Source organism: Andrographis paniculata, unplaced genomic scaffold (genome assembly GCF_009805555.1).
Source record: "Andrographis paniculata isolate CXL003 unplaced genomic scaffold, ASM980555v1 Contig74END, whole genome shotgun sequence".
Taxonomy (NCBI): domain Eukaryota; kingdom Viridiplantae; phylum Streptophyta; class Magnoliopsida; order Lamiales; family Acanthaceae; genus Andrographis; species Andrographis paniculata.
The window spans coordinates 1317656-1338654 of NW_026137611.1; the positions used below are offsets into that span (position 1 = coordinate 1317656).

At 31.6% G+C, this 20999-nt stretch overlaps 3 protein-coding genes across 3 annotated transcripts; all 3 read left to right on the plus strand.

Annotated features, from left to right (window-relative positions):
* The first annotated feature begins 224 nt into the window (after positions 1–224).
* On the plus strand, positions 225–3282 carry LOC127265906 (HVA22-like protein f). Its single transcript, XM_051295925.1, has 5 exons — positions 225–350; positions 1115–1141; positions 1221–1343; positions 2717–2963; positions 3056–3282. Exons 1-5 carry the CDS (start codon positions 304–306, stop codon positions 3083–3085), a joined length of 474 nt encoding a protein of 157 aa, XP_051151882.1. The 5' UTR covers positions 225–303; the 3' UTR covers positions 3086–3282.
* Positions 3283–5278: 1996 nt separating this feature from the next.
* LOC127266029 (xyloglucan endotransglucosylase/hydrolase protein 24-like) lies at positions 5279–9332 on the plus strand. The gene is made up of 3 exons (XM_051296104.1): positions 5279–5666; positions 6202–6395; positions 8712–9332. The coding sequence occupies exons 1-3, from the start codon at positions 5403–5405 to the stop codon at positions 9103–9105; spliced, it is 852 nt and encodes a 283-aa protein (XP_051152061.1). The 5' UTR covers positions 5279–5402; the 3' UTR covers positions 9106–9332.
* Positions 9333–15884: 6552 nt separating this feature from the next.
* On the plus strand, positions 15885–17854 carry LOC127266008 (glycerol-3-phosphate acyltransferase 1). Its single transcript, XM_051296072.1, has 2 exons — positions 15885–16747; positions 16814–17854. The coding sequence occupies exons 1-2, from the start codon at positions 15968–15970 to the stop codon at positions 17705–17707; spliced, it is 1674 nt and encodes a 557-aa protein (XP_051152029.1). The 5' UTR covers positions 15885–15967; the 3' UTR covers positions 17708–17854.
* The last annotated feature ends 3145 nt before the right edge of the window (positions 17855–20999 follow it).

The window sequence follows — 20999 nt, forward strand, 5'->3', positions numbered from 1 at the left end:
ATCAAATATTTATTTTCTACTTCATCTAAATAAAATAAATCACATAGTAAAAATAAATAGACAATCCACACATGTTCATGTTACTTTCAGTTCCCTCTAACCTTTTTTTTTTTTTTTTTTAATAATTGTTTCCTAGTGTTAGTTCGTGAATCAATTCCTTGCCAACATTTGCAGTTCACATCCATATGGATATATACTTTTCTTGCATGAAATGCTAAACCCTACGTACATTTAAATACACACAGAGACACGAACAGAGAAAGTATTTGGAGAACAGAGGAAGAATTGAAGAGGGAGGCAACCATGGGATTTCTTGCAACCATCGCCAGACATTTGGACACACTTGTTGGGTACGTACGTAAACTTGCCGCTGGGGAGATCAAATGTTTAGATGTGTTTTGAATGTGATATTATAATTCATTAATATATTTGTTTGTTTGTTTGTTTATTAATTATATTACTTTTGGATGTTTTCTTTTTATTATGTATTAGGATCTATTAAATTCCAAACACGAATGGTTGTTTAACTTCTTTGTACATTAACTATGCACCTTTATATTTCACATATATAATGTCCTTTTCGTTTTATAATTTTATTTTTTAATATAATATTTTTAAAAAAGAAAATTAGAAAATTGAAGAAAAATTGTAAAAATAATAAACTCACACAATAATATATGTTGAGGAATATACTGTGAAAATAAGATAAATCTTTAATACTAAAATAATATAGAAAATTAAAAACATACTATTTACGTAATTCGAAATAAATTTCTATGTTCACCGAAAAAGCTGTTAGAATTTTACTAACTAAAATAGTCCCGAGTACAATATTCAACACCTAAGGAATCCATAAGTACTAAACCACTAACCAAACGGCAAGATTTATGTATACGGCTGAGTTGATGTGAAAATTGATAGATATTTAATTTGATGTTTTTGAAAAAAATATTTATGAATAATAGAAATAAAAACAAACACACCCTTATATGCGATCACTGTTGTTATTTATTTATCTACTTATTATTACTTGATGAAATTAATTGATATATATTTCTTGTTCTTCTATTGCTTGGGGAAACTGCCAAATGATTCCTTACTTGTTATTGAACAGGCCTGGAGTAATGCTTCTGTATCCCCTGTAAGAACATCATCATCATGCTTTAATTCTTTAATCGAATATACATATGAATATATATATATATATATAATACATACAGATATGCATCGATGAGAGCGATAGAGAGCCCTTCAACACTAGACGACCAACAATGGCTGACCTATTGGGTCCTCTATTCTTTCATTACACTATTTGAGCTTTCTTTTTGGAAGATCCTTCAATGGTACGTAATTCCTTCTCTTCCTACTATTATTATTATTATTATTATTATTATTAAATGTTTTTTCTTTTTTTGGTTATTAATATGTGGATTATAAGTGTGTAATGATATATTTGTAATTTAAGTAAAAGTTAAAAGACAGGGAAAAAATCATTTTTGTCCCAATATAACCAAAATTCATTAATTTTGGTCTCAATATAAAAATCTTATCAATTTTGCTCCAAATATAACCAAAACTCATCATTTTTGTCCCAATATAACCAAAACTCATCATTTTTGTCCCAATATAACCAAAACTCATCATTTTTATCCCAATATAACCAAAACTCATCAATTTTGATTCCAATATAAAATTTTTATCAATTTTAGTCCCAATATAACCAAAACTCATCATTTTTGGTCCAAATATAATCAAACCCTATCTTTTTTGGTCTCACTGTCAACAAACCGACGGAAAATGCTAACGTAAAAAGAAATCAAACCTTATATTTATATTTGAAGAAATTACACAATCTTGCAAGTTCAAGTCAGCATTTTTCATCAGTTTGTTGACGGTGGGACCAAAAAAGGATAAAACTTGATTATATTGAGACCAAAAGTGATGAGTTTTGGTTATATTTGGACTAAAATTGATAAAATTTTTATATTGAGACAAAAACTGATGAGTTTTGGTTATATTGGAATCAAAATTAATAAAATTTTTATATTGGAATCAAAATTGATAAATTTTGATTATATTGAGACCAAAAATGATTTTTTTAGTATTAGTGTATGATTATTTTACTAAAGTAGGAAAAAATAAACCAACGAAAATAGTAAAAAAAATATTTTGAATTGAGATCAAGAGAGAGTACTATTTTGTCCATAATAAAAGTATGACGGTAGTTACTAGAGCTAGCAATGAATCGATTTGGGTTGAATTTTTAAATGAATGAAATTATTCAATCTTAACTCAAACGGTTTAGTATCGTGTTATATTTGTGTTGATCGATCCATATATATATAATTGAGTTGAAATATTTTATCCAAACTCAATTATTTCATGTGAGATTATGGCGTCATATTAAGCTATAATGTAATATGTAGCTAATTAGTTTAGATTATTTAAATTTTGCTGAATTTAAATTAATCTATGGCTCTTTTTTTTTTAAATAAAAAATAAAAATTATTAGTTTAAAATTATTTTATATATAAAATTAATATATTATAATCAGGTGTCAGTGTTGTGGTCGAGTTAATGACCTCAATCTTAACCTGATCCATTGGATTCCTGTTGATCCGTAAATATAATTGAGTTAAAATTCTTGATTCAAACACAACTATTTCGATCAAATTCGTGTCAGGTTGTCATATGATATTTAATTTTTGCAATGCAGGCTTCCGTTTTGGGCTTACGTGAAGCTGTTATTTTGCGTTTGGTTAGTGTTGCCGAGCTTCAACGGGGCAGCTTACATATACGAAAACTTTGTAAGGAAATATGTAAAGATTGGCAGTTATGTGAGCACAGATCATCCTCAAGGCCAGAGGAAAGTTCTTCAGATGATGAGCCTCGACGCAAGGAAGTCGGTCGAGAGGTACATCGAAAAGTACGGTCCAGAAGCCTTCGACCGAGTTGTCAAAGCGGTAATATATATATTAATTTTTTCGATTCGATTATATATATAGAACAAGTTAGTAATTGTGATGAGGAAGTAATTTGTGTGTTTAATTTGCAGGCAGAGAAAGAAGCAAGAAAGCAATCATAAAACCATGGTAGCTTAGTGAAAGATGCATGGGGCATATGAAGAAGTTCTTTCATTACAATATATATATATATATATATATATATATATTTGATTGAATTTCTTAATTATTTCTAAAATTAATGGCTGGCTTGTAAGACCGTATTGTTATTTCATGCCTTGAATTTTTATTTGGCTATTCCATCTTATAATATAAAGCATGCTCGTCTTTAATTTATGTGGGCTCGATTATTCGAGAATAATAGTATATAGGGTAAACTAGTCCCATAAGTGAAAATTTTTTGCTGTTTTAGTCCTCCGGCGTCGGAGACGCCCGCGTGGCTCGCCAGAGGTGACGTGTCCGCCAGGTCAGCGACACCTGGCGGACACGTGGATTTTTATTTTTTTTTTTTCATTTTTTTATTTTGTTAATTTTATTTTTTTAATTAGACAAAATAAAAAAATACACAAAAATTTAAAAAAAAAATTAAAAATAAGTTTTAAAAAAAATAAAAAAAATTAAAAAATACACGTGTCCGCCAGATCAGCGACACTTGGCGGACACGTCATCTCCGGCGAGCCACGTAGGCGTCTCTGGCGCCGGAGCACTAAAACAGTGAAAATCTTTCACTTATGAGACTAGTTTGCGACATGCTCCACTTACAGGACTAAAGTAATAAGAGGGTCCAGTTACGGGACTAAAAAAACAGTTTACCTATTATATATTAAGCACGTTCACAATCAGGCAACAAGCTTATCAAAAATTTATTTTATTTTGGATTAACTTGGAGAAAATGACTTGCATCAAAAAATTACTCTCCTCGTCTCGCAAATAAGACAACATTTGCTTTTTGCACAAAAATAAAGAATTAATAATATTGATATAATAAGTGTAAATTTAAGGATATTTATAATATCTAGTATGATTAAATTAATTTAATAAAAAAATGTATAACTAACGTAGGACAATCGAAAATGATAAAATGTAGATGTAGTTGCAGGTTAGAGGGAGCATCTTTTTATTACGACTAGCTAAATATGGAATTTTGGACAGAACTATCAAGCCATATTCCCCTATGTATACATTAAAACTAAATAATTTGTATATATAAATATATTATATTACTTCCTCTATTCCAATACAATAGTCCAGTTTACTATTTTTGTCCGTCATAAAACAATAGTCGTATTTTCATAAATAATCATATCACTATAAAACTGTCCTACTACAAAGGGCAAAAAAGTCTTTTACCCACTACCAATATAATATCAATATTTCTTAAATTTCGTGTCAAACCCAACCCAGACTATAGTTCTAAGATGGAGGGAGTATATAATATAAATAAATAATAGGCACCTATTTAAATTAAGTTTTGGGTGAGCTTTTGTTTCGCCCGATCCAGGGCCGGCCTGCGTTGATGGCTTTATTAACCTAACCTTGTTTTCTTATAATACTTTCAACAATTTGGTGTTGGGTAAATTTCCGGCCGAACCTAAAACTCATGATCTCACCGTCACAAGTTCAACCCCTACACCACCGGGCCATCCCTTAGGGGACTAGAACATGATATTCTTCATCTACCGAAGTGTATAAAAGAAAGTTGAGAAATGAATAATATATAAGTGTACAAGACTGGGGTAAGTTGGAACTTTTGTGGGCATTTTCCTTGTTAAATTGTTATAATTTATAATTTAGACCTTTAACAAAATTGAAAACAACATTTACATATAGACATATATTAAACATACAAACATGACCACCAAACTAAATATAATATAATATATTATATATATTATATATATATATATATATATATATAAAAGAATTAGTGAAACAAGTGTCAATAAGAATCGACGTGCCTCAATAAACACTGGCTGCTGCCATACGTGATCTCATATAAATAAAAACGCGTTTTCCAGTCTGAATCAATCAATAATTCCAATTGGCAGCTACCTGAAAACACGTTTATTTATATACATACTTCACCAACCATGGTTTTGACAAAACTGAAAAATAAAAAAGTTTCCACTGATACATAAATACATTCTACCTAGAACTAAAAAATCTTCCATTCTCCCAGCTGTTTGCAGTTGTAATGATAATAATAAAACATACATAGTTTAATGTAAAGTGTCAACCATGACCAACTCCATATGCTTTCCTCTCTCCTCTCTCTCTCTCTCTCTCTCTAATATATGTATATATATCGACAAACATTCCCTCCCACCATCAAATTAATGTTGAAGATCCCATCAAAATTTAGATATTCCCCACCAAGCCAATCATACTTAAATTTTTTTTTTTCTTGATAGATAGGGCAAGATCGATCTAAAATTAAGAATGATGCACAAGATTTTAATTCTAGTGACCTTGATCATGGCTGTTGTTACATCACCAGCTGTAGCCGATTTCAATACGGATGTATCCATATCGTGGGGTGGAGGGCGAGCCAAGATCGAGCCGGGTGGCCAAGTCCTTACCCTCACTCTAGATCAATTCTCGGGCTCCGGCTTTGAGTCGAAGAACTCCTATTTGTACGCCAGGTTCGACATGCAACTTAAGCTCGTGCCGGGTAACTCTGCTGGCACCGTTACAACATTCTTTGTAAGCAAAACATGCACCAATACTATATATATAAACAATTAATCAATATATATATATAGATGGGGATGGATTCTTTGTTGATCAGGTCAAATCAACACTATTCTCATTTAATTACAACATATGTTTCTAACGTAGAACTGCATATATATATATATATTATAGACATGGATTCTTTGCTTATTAGGTCAAATCAGCACGATGTTCATTTGATTACAACATATGTTTCTAATGTAGAACGGTAGATTTTTTGCTGATTAAGTCAAATCAACATTATGTTCATTTGATTACAAAATATATTTCTATCATAGAACTATATATACATATATATATATATAGATTTTTTACTGATTAGATCAAATAAGTACTATGCTCATTTGACTACAATATATGTTTCTAACATAGAACTGTCCGGATCAAATCAGTATGGTGCTGATCACTAATCTAATAATTCAGAGGATCCTCTCCATACATAAATATATTTGATTTGATCATGTAATTCTTTGATGATTAAGAATATTGTTTAATTTGTTTGTAGTTAACATCTCAAGGCCCCGGGCACGATGAGATTGATTTCGAGTTCTTGGGGAATTCGTCGGGGCAACCTTACACGGTGCACACGAACATATATGTGCAAGGAGTTGGCAATAGAGAACAACAGTTTCGGCTGTGGTTCAATCCGACCGAGTCTTTCCATACTTACACCATTCTTTGGAACCCTCAACGGATAATGTACGTAAACAAACTCGTCGATATCTTCGATATAATATTATTAATTAGTTAGCTATACAAGACAATACAATATAATTAAATGCATTTACTTATATCCATCCTATTAATCATAAAAATTAATGAAGTATATTTTATATTCCTTCATTAATTTTTATCACTTTTACCTTCCTAGTTGAAATTATATGTGTAAACTAACGCCTCAAGATTTTAAAAAATTCTCAAACTTTTGATCCATAACATATTTCAATTTGATCAAGTATCAAATTGATATTGGAATTTTTTTACTTGCTTTTATTTTAATAAATGAAAATTGCATAAAACTTTTTGAATCATGACACCAAATTTTTTGATCAATGTTTGAATATAGTCGCCATTGTGTGTGTATAAATATGAATGCATATACTGGTTTCACATACAGATCTTGATCATAATTCTTTTCTCAAAATCTTAACATTTTAGGCTTAATTTGTTGATTTGACAATTTTTTATTTTTTTATTTTTAAAATATTAGCAGTATATTTTATATATAGCAAAATAGAAAAGATTGATAAAAAAATATATTATTTTTCCATAGTTTTTCTTTTTTTTATAAAAAATTATTTTTTCATAGTTAATTTCTATATAAAATATTGCATTCAAACACTACTTTTAAATTTATAAAATTTATATATTAAGGAACCAGAACCAAAAGCAATACATATTTCCTATTTAAAACAATATTTTATATAATATTTTGTGAAAAAATAATATTTTTACTAGGTTTTGATTTGAATTTTATTTTGAATAATATTTTATAAAAATTAATTACTTTTATTGAAAATCATATAAATTAAATAGTGATAATTTTGATTTCAAATATAAATTGAACACATTTACTATTTACTCTTATGAAGCATCTTGTTAAAATACTGTTTAAAATTAAAATAAAAAATTCAAATTCAAATTTAAATTAAAGTATTGACCAAACAAATTCCACTCAACTTTTGTTGTCACTATTTTCAAGCCTAACCTAAACCAAAGCATAGGCTATTCTAAAAATTAAATGTTTTTATAGATAACAATGTAGTAAATTGATTAAAATTATGATACACTTTGTAGTATACTTTTCAATATTGAATTAATGAACAGTACTATGGGATACTAAGGTTCGTAAATATTAACTAGTCTATGTCGACAATGTTACAAATTAACAGCAGACATTTACTATATGCACATAAATTATTAAATTAACCAAGTACCAATATTTAAGCTGTGTATTAAAAATATGAAATTAGGATGAAGAAATAACTATCATTCTATTCAAAAATGAATTAAAATAGATTATGACATATTGCAAAAAAGATTGTAAACAAACATACATTGAATTAATTAAAATATTATTAACACTTTCATGTATTAATTTTTATCTTTGTTTTTTATGTTCCATTATATAAGCTTGTCCCTCCGTTTGACAAATTTATTCTCTTTCATTTTATTTTACTCGTTAAATTTATCTTATTACTAATTTTGACAAAATCATTATTCAACACTTATTTTGCAATTCACTACCTTAGTTACTTTCTTTTTCCTTATTTATTTAATTTCTAACTAAATGTTAAAAAATACCCACACTTTTTTTTCTTCTTTTTTTTTTTTACTTTTATCACATTGTAAATAAAATATTCATTTTCTCTTAATATCCGTGCCGGATACAAATATTCTAATATACCGGTAGGAGGGAGTATAAAAGCGAAATTAAATAAATATATTTACTAAAGTTGTTACTGATTGTGCTGATTAATTACTTAACATAAAATAAATTTTGGGTGTGTTTGTTTTGGGGATTGGATTTTAAATACACTTTTATCCCATTTTTTTTTCAAAAATATCAAATCAAACACCTATTTTTATTTTTTATATTATACTAAAAATCAATTTTATATTCAAAACATCATATCAACACCTATATATTTATATCACACCATGCCACTATTCAAATTCAAAATTTTTACTATTCAAATCTCAACTCAAAATCCAAATCCCCGAACAAACACACCTAAGAACAATTTTAACCTATTTGTTGAAAATAGAAGATACTATTATTAAACTAAATCTCACATTTATCTTTTGAGTCCTAAAATATTCTTATAGTTTATTTTTTTACAAATATCATTTTATTACTATTATAAGACATTAAAGTATTTTTCCAATTTTTATTACTTTTGATATAATAATTAATATTCAAAGATCAACATGCAAACTGTTAGATTGGATGGAGATACCGCTAATTAAAACAGTAAAAATAATATATATATATATATATATATATATGAGCAGGTACATGGTGGACAACATCCCAATTAGGGTTTTCAACAACAATGCAAACCAGGGCATCCCATTCCCGACGAAACAGCCGATGAAGATGCTGGCCAGCCTATGGAATGCTGACGATTGGGCAACCCAGGGCGGGCGGGTGAAGACTGACTGGACCATGGCGCCATTCACAGCCACCTACAGGAACTACAATGCCCAGGGCTGTGTCGTCAACGGGACCTGGAATTCCTGCGGGGGCAATATGAACAGCATGCCATGGCAGACGCAGGGATTGGACAGCAATGGCAGGAACCGTATCCGATGGGTGCAGGAGAAGTACATGATCTACAACTATTGCACTGACTACAAGAGGTTTCCCCAGGGGCTCCCTAAGGAGTGCAAGCTCCCCAGGTTTTGATTTTAATTTAATTTATATATGATCGATCCATGGATTCATGTGCAGCTGGTTTTGGAGCTAGCTGTATAGCTTCTGGTTTTTAATTTTTGATTCATTCATTTTTCTCTGCACCTTTCTTTCATGTTTTGTTTTTTGAATTTTATCATGTTGGGAAATAAATAAAACTGGATATGGTTTGATGGAAGGGAGATTGTGATTATTGTGTATTCTGGTCAAGTTGGTTTTATACAAATATTAAATCAAAAGTGTGCTTGTGTATTAGTTACTATATATGTATATTATTTGATGGAGGGCATTTACAATTCATTTCAATGTGATCAAGAAATTAAAAGCAATCAAGAAATTAAAAGCAACCTTTAGTGTCGTCTCAAGATCCTATGGTCAAATATGGGCATGGATCAACATATGATATACAGGTGACCAATATATATTTATATATATTTCAGCATATTTATAATACAATCTATATATTATAACTCAACATATGTTATTTTGTAATACAACTATGCTGGTCATCCATATGATATATCACTACAAGAAAATATCATTTTTGTAACGAGATTTTTTCGTTTTTAAATTCACTTTTTCCGTTACTAATGATATTAGAAATGAAATTAATGATGGAATTACGTTAGCTACGTGATCTTTAGAGACATAATTCCGTTACAAATATACTATTTTTTTGTAGTGTATGCTCTTCCAATCAAATTAGCACATGCTGACTTGACCGGACCAACACAGGATCTGAAATATAGTCTTAATGATTAATCAAAATTTTAGGAAAAAATAAGGTTAGTGGATTGCTACACAACCCACAATAGAAGATGTCCGAATGCGTTGCACAGGATTATTCGAAGATGCCAAAATTGGATCATAAATTTATCGAGCATAGACAACCCTCCATCAATACAGGGTGCAAACCTTCCAAACAAGTGCCTAGAAGGATCAACTAAAAGTTGATGCCACAAATTAAAGATTAAAAAGAAAATGTTAGATGCTAAATTTATCAGGCCTTGTAGATATAGGAAGACGAAGAGTGGGGGCTGCAAGAAGAAAAGGCCCATCATCTGTTAGGTGTACGCCGTTGCCAACAGCCTATATGACTTTGAATACCTAAATTGGGCTTGGACCTTAAATTACTTTCATTTTTATTGTTATTATTATTATTATTATTATTTTTTTTTTTTTGAGAGATATTTGGAAATGAGATAAGATTGGAAGTTAAAATAATATTGATGGTGAAATATTTGGGGGATTAGATGAGATTAGGAATTAATAATATTGATGGAGGAGAATTTTGGAGATTGGATATAATTAGGAATTAATATGGAGATTTTGGGAATTAGAGTATTGGATGTTAATATATATTTGAAAAAATTGACAGATCTTTGGTTTCGAAACTCTGTGTAATTTTTTATATGTTTTAAAAATTGCGTGACACCCTTTCACATTTTAAAAAAGATTGCATAAAATTATCGGTCATTTACACTTAACAGAGCATCATGATCACGTGCCAATAATACGAAATTATATGAGAAAGTAAGATAATAACCAACCGATTTCCCTATTCTACCCTTGTATGATGTGTGTTACAAATTTATCTCCTTAAATAAAAAAAATAAAAATAAAAAAAAAAATTCTCCACTCTTGATTGAACTGAATCGATAATTTCTCTATGACGAAGAATACCCATTATTAATCCAAGTTTGTACCCATTAAATTTCGATATTTCTAAACTCTTTCTAGGTGTGGATTTTGTATTTTTATTTCAAAATTTCGTTATTGGCCCCAGTTGGTCGGACTAGTAGGGTTCGATATTTTCGTCGTTTATAGGAGCCAATCGAAATCACTATATTTTTGGGTTGCCATATAACGAGTTTTGCTTTTTTTGTTTTAGGCTATTTCTTACTGCAGTAAGAAATAAACTTTGGTTTCTATATAAATATTGAATTAGAATATGTGTCATTGCTTACTCTACATCAGAACAATTGCGGTTACATTGGTTATTGATCTAGGTGTGCTTTAGTTGTCCACTGCACTTCATTGTGATAATCAAAGTGTTATAAAGATGACATATAATGATATATTTTATAAACGTAGTTGTTGAATATATTATACATTGAAAGAAATATTGAGACTTACCTAATTTACAAGTGTGAATTTATTACTCCACTTAATATAACCGTTAATTTTGAATTGAAATCTTGGATCATTTCTTAACATCATTAAACATATTGAATTTAACTGTCATTTCATTCATTAACATATTGCTCATAGAAATGTATAATTAATTCCAAACTCCTCCGCAAATTAAGCTGCAGATATATTCACTAAATTTCTTCTTTCTGACTGCAAATTTGAAGAGGTGTTAGTTATATTGTTATTTTATTGTTATTATTATTGTTACAAAAATATTATTTCTTGTTTTGACATATGTTACTAACTTTTTAGGGTATCGAAACTCGAAAACAACCTAAATATGGAATGCAGAAGACTGCCGTTGAAGACCTTTTGTATGGTCTATTCGTGCCCCTTTGCACATGTTTTTTTCTGGACATGGATTGTCAAACATAGAGAATGTCAAGGACAAGACAAAACAATGTTGCAGGTTTGTAGTGGCGCATTTAATATCCCAACGTTGGTTAGTCAAACACTAAAGCAGTGTATTTGTTTGTATACGCAGACTGTGAAACAGTCTTATAAGAAGAGTGAAAACAGATTGAAAAATGTGTTTGAATCTAGATAGAAAAAAAAAAAATGTATTTTCTCTCCATCTTTTCGTGTTTATTACTCGTTCATCTGAAAAAGAATCTAAAATGTTATGAAGATTTGAAGTTCATCTCAAGAAAGAGAAAATAGATTTTTAATAGGAGAAAAAAATCAACCTGTACCCCGCTTACTCTCAGTTAGACTATAGTCTTCTAGGATTAGAACTGTGGCTTAATCCCTAATTTCTTATACATTGCGATGTAAAGAAGAATGTAGGAGGGGATAACTTTGAGGGTCTGTGTTTGTTTGAGTCATTGGGTCTCTTGTATAGCTGATGATAAATTTAGTGGTAGTCTCCTGGATTGGAATCCTCTAAATGTAGGTAGTTACACCTAACTGGGTTAACAAATCTTGTGTGCTGTTTGTTTTATGTTTGATCTGTGACACGTACAAGAGTTATAACTACCACGTGTTTTTGATGTGCAAACTTTTTGTGATTTTCTATTTTCGCTGCCATTAAAGTCAGATGAGTTGGCTCTTACGTGTACGTGTTCCAGACCATGTCCCAATTATTTTAGGCCCAACCAATCAAGTTCCATTTTATATTTATATTTGTGTGTATACATATATATATATATATATATATTCATTTACAATTGATAGTTTTCACTCCAAAAATTCACTAGTACTAATACGTAAATTGAGTCCGAATGGAAACGTTTATAACGTGATAATATTGATATATAACAACGCATATGACATTGTGTTGGAATTAATTATGGAGATGCAGAAGCAGAGTTGGTGTGGTTGGACTATTCAAAGGTGGTGCGTTGCATGCAAAATTCATGCAGACATCTTTCATTTTTTTTAAAAATTTTGATTGGAATGATGAATGCATTATGAAAATTCATTCATGCATTCTGTTCTATATATCATTTATAAATCCATTCACCAAACTCCCTTAGACAACATTTGCATGATCCCAACATATCTAACGCATACAAATCTTGTTCACCAAATTGTTTGATTGTTGTTTGAAATTTATTTAAAATAATGTGTTGATTTAATATTTTATTTAAATAGTATATTTATGTGATATTTTGTAAAAAAAAAAATATTGTATTTTTTATTGAAATTTGTACATAATTAAATAATATTGATTTTAATTTGAAATCATAACGGAATTGTCTTCTAATTAATTACATTATTATAGTACTATATATTAATTAGTAGGGGATAGTTATTTTTTATTTTTATTTATGGTTTGTATGCGTATGTCACTATAAGAAAAAATTATTTTTGTAACAAAACTTTTTTTTTTTCTCTAAATCTACTTTTTCCGTTACTAATGACATTAGAGCCAGAATTAGGAATAGAATTACGTTAGCTACGTGGACTTTAGGGATGGAATTGTGTTACAAATATATTATTTTTTTTTATAATGGTCTTTTGAGTTTTGCTATTTTTTAAACACAATAGTTGTGTTATATAGATGCTATCACGGTGTCTTGTTTGAAAAATAAATATTGTATGATGTAATTTTGAAAAAAAAAAAAAAAAGAAGGAAAAACTCATTAATAAATTAAATAATAAAAAGTACTTGGTATGATCTATATTATGATTGAAAATCAGTATATTTTGACTGTTTTGGGATTAAAAAATCAGGTAAAAATAGTTTTTTTTTTTTTATAAAAAAATATGATATTTGAAGAATATTAAATTAAATATAATAAAATATATTTTAATTTAAAATTAAAACCATACATTTGAAATAAAAATATATATATATATATACAACGTAACAGACAAGCAGACCTTCATTTACTGCAGGCCATAAAAAGAAATTGTCGCGAATAACAATAAAGATATACTATTATGCATTGCATGCATGTTTGGTTTTCAGAGCATTTATTGATTTTAAACTAAGGAAAAAAAAGTCAACGGTTGAGCAGTAGCAGTAATTCTTTCGTTAAACCTGTGTCTTGGCTTGTCTGGCACACGTATATCCTCCCTCCTCCTCCGTCGTCCAAATTTATGCTCACTTTCTTTTTTGAATTGTCATAAAAAATAAAATTCTTATTTTTTTTAATAAAAAATCATTATACTTTTGTATTTTTTTACTATAAAAGAAAAAATAGCAATTATTATTTACTTTTATTAAAACTCGTGTCTGATGAAGTAAACACATATTTGCATGACGGATGGAGTATAATTTATCTATTAATTATTATTCCAAATAAGCCACATTTTATTTTTTATTTTTATTTTTGTTTTTCCTTTATAATAAAATAATAAAATTAATGGCAATTGCATATATATATATATATATATATATATATATAAGGGCATTGAATTTGATTTCGCGTTTCTGAGATGAACTGATCACACAATATCAGAGGTTCCCGAGATATATATGTAGTTGCCCTGCTGTCCACTCGCCTATCTAGAACTTTCTATTAATTTTATATTATGGAAAATTAACAATAATATTTATTTTAATTTAATCTCCACCAAAATCTATATATAATAATCATATTTCCACCAATCTATATATTATTTGGCGGCTGTTATTTGTTTGAATAAAATAAATCTAACACTATATTGACATTAGATAGTGTATTAATACAAATAACACATAACATATTAAACAAAAGTATATAATTGTTGTGGGATAGTTTGATGATGTAAGGATTGGACTTGTAACCATGAGGTTATGCATTCAATAAATATTTTAATTGAATATAATTGTAATTTTTAACCACACTCGATTTGAAGCCGAATTAAACTCATTCACTTTTATTATTCATGATTTTTTTTTTCTATAACCTAAAAATATTATTATTGTTATTTTTTTTCAGTAAAATATTATACTACTACTTTCTATATATATATACTCCCTCAATCCCAAAACTATAGTCTTATTGTGTTGGACACTAGATTTTTAAGAAATATTGATATTATATTGGTGGTCGGTAAAAAATATAGATAAATGATTTTTTTGCTCTTATGAGTATATTAGTGTAAAAAGTAGTGACAATTGTGTAATAATAATGAAAAAATAAGGATAATTTTATGGTGATATGGTTATTTAGAGAAATGAGACTATTGTTTTAGGACGGACAAAAATGGTAAATAAGACTATTGTATTGAGACGGATAGAGTAATATATATGAATAACAAAAAAATAACTAAAAGTACTCATAAAGAAAAATTCGAACACATTTTTAGGCTAAGGGGTGAGTATTAAAACTTAAAAAGGTGTCGGAGATGCTAACCTTAAATTCATCTATTTATTTGATTGTTTTGTGGGGCCTAACAAAGTTTGTCTGCAACGGATTGAGTTTGAACTTTCAGATGGAAAAATGAGGTTAGATAAAAAATATATCAACGACACACCAATTTGTTGAAAAGTAAAAAGAAAGAGAAAAAAAAAAAAAAAAAAAACAACTTACTTTGAATTTTTTAAAATAATATTAAATATATATATTATATCAAACACTTATGTTTTTAAATTAAAAATATTATATTTTGAATTTTGTCTTTGACTATTTACAAAAATCCATGAAACTCCAATCTTTGAAACTGTTAGTATAAAAAGAGCCTAAGTCAGTGAACAACATTTAACCTACCAACACTGCTCACCTATACATGGATCAGAAAGAAAAAGAATTACAATATATATAATTTTTTGGTTTATTCGTATAAATATGATCACACGCATCATATACGCGTGAATTAAATAAAATTAGTAAAAAAAAGACAAGAAAAAACAACAAATAATTTGAAAATATACATTAATTTACATATCTATACATGCTGTATTCATTTTGCACCTCATTTTATCTTCCTTTTCAAAAATATTATATCTTTTTATATATAATAAATAATCAAGAAACACACAAAACAAGAAACCCATGGATTTGAAATTAGTATCATATGTGGTGCAATTAATGCAAGCAGTGTCGCTAACCAAATGTGCACGGTCAACCTAGCCCCCACCCCACCCCCCAATGAACCCATCCCACCCCATCCCCCCCCTCCCCCCCCACTCACTTAATTGCTTCTGCTTCTCCCCATAAATCCATGTCCCCAACAGCTTCATTCCATCTTCCCCCCAATTTCAAGTAATTCCTGATCTATTCTATTCTATTGTATGTATGTAATAAGATCGATGATGACTGTAATGAAATCCATGGAGTTTCCCATGGTGCTGCTCAGGCTATCCCACTGGTTCCTCTACAACTTCGTCGCCAACTCGTGCTCCAGGATCAAGAACCATGGAGTCTTCTCCCTCAGAAACCCCCCCTGGATCAAGTCTTCTTCCTCGTCATCCCAACAGTGTCCGTACCCCAGCCTCACCAACTCCAACCTCCAGGACCTTAAAGCTCGTCCCCCAACAGCCCTTGTCTGCGACCTCCATGGCGGGCTTCTGAGGTCCCGGACCTTCTTCCCTTACTTCATGCTGGTCGCCTTCGAAGGCGGGAGCATGCTCCGGGCCCTCCTGCTCCTCCTCTCGTGCCCCCTCCTCTGGATTCTCCACTTCCATCTTCAACTGCGGATTATGATCTTCATCAGCTTCTGTGGGCTTAGGGTTAAGGACATGGACAGCGTGGCCAGAGCTGTCCTCCCAAAGTTCTACCTTGAGAACATCAATCTCTTCGCCTATGAAGCTTTGGAATCTGCTCAGCACAAAGTCGTCGTTACAAATCTCCCCAGGGTTATGGTCGAAGGGTTTCTTAAAGAGTATTTGGGAGTCCATCTGGTCCTCGGCACTGACCTCCATACTGTCGGAGGATTCTTCACTGGCTTCCTGTCTGAATCGGGCCTCCTCGTCAAGCACAGAGCTGTTAAGGAACTGTTTGGGGATAAAAAACCTGATGTCGGGATTTCCACTTGTTCCTTGCTCGACCATTTGTTCCTCTCCCTCTGCAAGGTCTGATTAATCAATCAATCAATTAATTAATTAATATCGTTTAATTAATGATTGGATTTGGTGCAGGAAGGGTTCGTGATCACCAAAGAAGAAATGAAATCCATTCCGGCGATGCCTAGGGATCGGTACCCGAAGCCACTGATATTCCACGACGGCCGTTTAGCGTTCTTCCCGACGCCGGCGGCGGTTCTCGCGATGTTCATCTGGATTCCGATCGGCGTAATTCTAGCTATCTTCCGGCTCCTCGTCGGAATCTGCCTGCCGTACAAGGTAGCCATCCCCATCGGAACTGCCAGCGGGGTGGAGCTAAAGTTACAGGGCTGTGCTCCGGCGAGGTCACAGACGGGGAAAGGCGTGCTCTACGTGTGCACCCACCGGACCCTCCTGGACCCGGTCTTCCTAAGCACCGCCCTCAACAAGCCCCTGACCGCCGTGACCTACAGCCTGAGCAAGATGTCGGAGATCATCGCGCCGATCAGGACCGTCCGGCTGAGCCGCGACCGGAGCCAGGACGCGGTGACGATGCAGCGGCTGCTGAGGGAGGGGGACCTGGTGGTGTGCCCGGAGGGGACGACCTGCCGGGAGCCGTACCTGCTCCGGTTCAGCTCGCTGTTCGCGGAGCTCGCCGACGAGATCGTGCCGGTGGCGATGGAGGCGAGCGTGTCGATGTTCTACGGGACAACGGCGAGCGGGCTGAAGTGGCTGGACCCGATCTTCTTCCTGATGAACCCGCGGCCGAGGTACAGCGTACGGGTGCTGGAGAAGGTGCCGAGGGAGCTAACGTGCGCGGGGGGGAGGTCGAGCATTGAAGTGGCGAATCACATACAGAGGCAGCTGGGGATGGCGTTGGGATTCGAGTGCACCAATTTCACGAGGAGGGATAAGTATCTGATGCTGGCGGGGAACGATGGGACTGTGGGGAGTAGGAAGACCAAGATTCGGACCAAATCCAAACCCTAATTATTCACTTGTTCTTTAATTGGTAATGAACTGGGGAAAGGGAATTATATATGTATTTTTGGGTTTTATTTTTATTTATTTATAAATTGTCAGTAAATATATATTTGTTATTTTTCTTTAGAAAATATATATATATTGATATTATTATTTTTTTATTTTTTAATAACCGAGTAAATCACGGCCGAACCTAATATCCTACAAATTAAATCTGACAAGATAACCCACACTAAGCGAACCAATGTGCGACAAGAGACCTATGTCGATGTCTTTTGAATGAGTAGGGTAGGTTTCTTTATCATTCAAATCTCAAATTTCTTTTAGATTTTGTATTTTCTTTTTGAAGAAAATATATATATAATTTTCTACTATAAAATATCTTATCATACATTAATTTTATACCAAATTTAAACAAATATTTTTCAAACCAAATCAAAATTTCCCAAACCTAATAAAAAGAAACACAAATTAGATACACTCAACATCCCTTCTCAAATCACCAAACATGCATGTTTTGCTTGCACACGTTTATATATGGTGTGTTTCTTTTGCCTCAACGTTCAAATTTTTACTAATTAAATTATATACTTTTCAAAAAATATATACTCCCTCCATCCACTTACAATATTTATATTTACTTTTGGCTTTGTGTAAAAGTAATGATGTGATGTAAAGTAAGAGTATTTGTGGAAAAAAAATAGGGTATTTCATGAAATGTTTACTTTGTAATTGAATATCCAAAAATAGAAATATGTAAATATTGTAAGTGGACGAAGGGAGTATATTTTTTCACAAAGTATCTCATAATATATTATTTTAATATAAAGTTCAAACCAAAATTTTTCATACAAATCAAAACAAACACATCTATAATCTCTCTCACAATTTCACATCTTTATCGTGCATATATATATATATTTAAATTTATTTGTTATATGTTAGAAAAAAAAAAATCAGCATAATGTAACATTGTAATTGAAATGAAACAAATCAATCAATAAATAAATACATTGATGGCACCGTATATAGCTTCAAGTTAAATATATAAATTGGGTGGAGTATTGGTACCACATTCTTTGATGACTCTGGCTAGAAGACAGCTCTCTTGGTCCATCCAATGTGTTACAAATTTTGGAGAAAAATAATGAGATTGTCTTATTGATCATTATCAAAATAAGGAGCCTATATATAGGCAATACAAAACAGACTCGATAGACTCAAATCTAAGTAATATAATCGATGAATAAGATCAAATCTAGATATAAATCTACTAAATCTAAAACTGAATATCTAAAATATCTCAACATCCCCCTCAAACTCAAGTGGTATAACAGAAACCAACTTGAGTTTGACGAGAAATTTGAATGTAACCGCAAAAAGAAAACATAAATAAAATTAGCAATTGACTCTCCACCCACCGGAGCAAAAAATGAGATGACTCTCCACCGGAGTAAAAAACAAGATGACTCTCCACCGGAGCAAAAAACGACAGGATTCCACCGGAGCCGAAAACGAGATGACTCCACCGGAGCCGAAAACGACAGGACTCCACCGGAGCCGAAAACGACATGACTCCACCGGAGCCGAAAACGAGATGACTCTCCACCGGAGCCGAAAACGACATGACTCCACCGGAGCCGTAAAAAAAGAGATGACTCTCCACCGGAGCCGAAAATGAGATGACTCCACCGGAACAAAAAACCACGTAACTCCACTGGAGGCGAAAACGAGATGACTCCACCGGAGCCGAAAACGACAGCACTCCACCGGAGCCGAAAGTGAGATGATTCCATCGGAACAAAAAACGAGATGACTCTCCACTAGAGTCAAATTCGAGATAACTCTCCACCATAGCCTAAAATGAGATGACTCCACCGGAGCCGAAAAAGAAGATGACTCCACCGGAGCCGAGAACTAGATGACTCCACCAGAGCCGAAAACTAGATAACTCCACCGGAGCCGAAAACGAAGTGAGGCCAAAAACAGATAGATCCCAACACCAAACATATCGCGCATGCAGACAACAGACAAGTAGAGGACATATGACATATCGTAGACATAATCAGGACTTAAGATAAAATCAAAATCAGAAAAAGAAAGGGCTAGAAATTATAGAAAAAATTTCAAAATTGAGAGATCTCCGGGTACATCCCATGCTGAATGTACCCGGAGAAACACAGGTTGGTTATATCTACGACATGAGAAAAGTAGACTCTGATACCATGTTAAAAATTTTGAAGGAAAATAACGAGATTGTCTTATTGATCATCATCAAAATAAGGAGCCTATATATAGGCAATACAAAACAGACTCGATAGACTCAAATTTAAGTAATATAATTTATGAATAAGATCAAATCTAGATATAAATCTACTAAATCTAAAACTGAATATCTAAAATATCTCAACACAATAGAAGAAAGGATTGAGACAAGTTTTCGGAATGGTATCGATATTTGAAGAAGGATCAAAAGAGAAAAGAATTTGAGATAAATGATCGATGAGAATGAAAGGTGAGATCTCACAAAAGGAGACGTCTTAAAGAAGACATTGTCATTATAGAAACACCTCAACTCATAAACCGGAAATTTGTAATGATTAATTCATTTGATTGCCGCTAAAGAGATTGTTGGTTTGAGGGGAGGGGACCTTTGTTATCACTTATAGCATTCAAATTTGATAATTAGATATGTTTTATGACCCGAAGTTGGATTCATTTATTGATGAGGTTCCGAATGACCTACCATTTTTCTTTTTCAAGTTGACTCATAGCTTAGGTTCAATCTCAAAGACAATAATTATTACAAAAGTATATTATTTATATCAATATAATATAAATACAGAAGAATACAAGAATTATAAGCATATGATATATTGCTGCATAGCATATATAACATATTCTTATAAAATAAATGATCTACTTTGATATGACACAGTATTTTAAATATGAACATATAAATATTTGTTCTTATTTTATAGAAAATGTGTCATCATAATTATGAACATATGATATACTTTTATAGAACATATGTAACATACTACTGTAAGATACATAAATATAAACATATACTTCTTCCGTCCCATATAATTTGTCCATATTTTTTATTTTCCTCCATCCCACATAATTTATCAATTTCTTTTTTAAAAATATAATTATACACTTTAATTTCATTTTACACTATTAGTAAATTTACTAATCACACTTTACACTTTGGTAATAGGCTAGGCATCCGGATTTTGTAGCAGTTGAAGCCCACATGTAAGATTACACGATTTTTGTAATGTAAAAGAAATAC

Excerpts from the sequence above, each read along its gene's own strand:
- LOC127266008 (XM_051296072.1), top strand. The coding sequence starts at position 15,968 with ATGTATGTAATAAGATCGATGATGACTGTAATGAAATCCATGGAGTTT. Across the intron at positions 16,748-16,813 it reads TGTTCCTCTCCCTCTGCAAG|GAAGGGTTCGTGATCACCAA; the intron begins GTCTGATTAATC and ends GATTTGGTGCAG.
- LOC127265906 (XM_051295925.1), top strand. The coding sequence starts at position 304 with ATGGGATTTCTTGCAACCATCGCCAGACATTTGGACACACTTGTTGG. Across the intron at positions 351-1,114 it reads CATTTGGACACACTTGTTGG|GCCTGGAGTAATGCTTCTGT; the intron begins GTACGTACGTAA and ends GTTATTGAACAG. Across the intron at positions 2,964-3,055 it reads TCGACCGAGTTGTCAAAGCG|GCAGAGAAAGAAGCAAGAAA; the intron begins GTAATATATATA and ends TTTAATTTGCAG.
- LOC127266029 (XM_051296104.1), top strand. The coding sequence starts at position 5,403 with ATGATGCACAAGATTTTAATTCTAGTGACCTTGATCATGGCTGTTGTT. Across the intron at positions 5,667-6,201 it reads GCACCGTTACAACATTCTTT|TTAACATCTCAAGGCCCCGG; the intron begins GTAAGCAAAACA and ends ATTTGTTTGTAG. Across the intron at positions 6,396-8,711 it reads TGGAACCCTCAACGGATAAT|GTACATGGTGGACAACATCC; the intron begins GTACGTAAACAA and ends ATATATGAGCAG.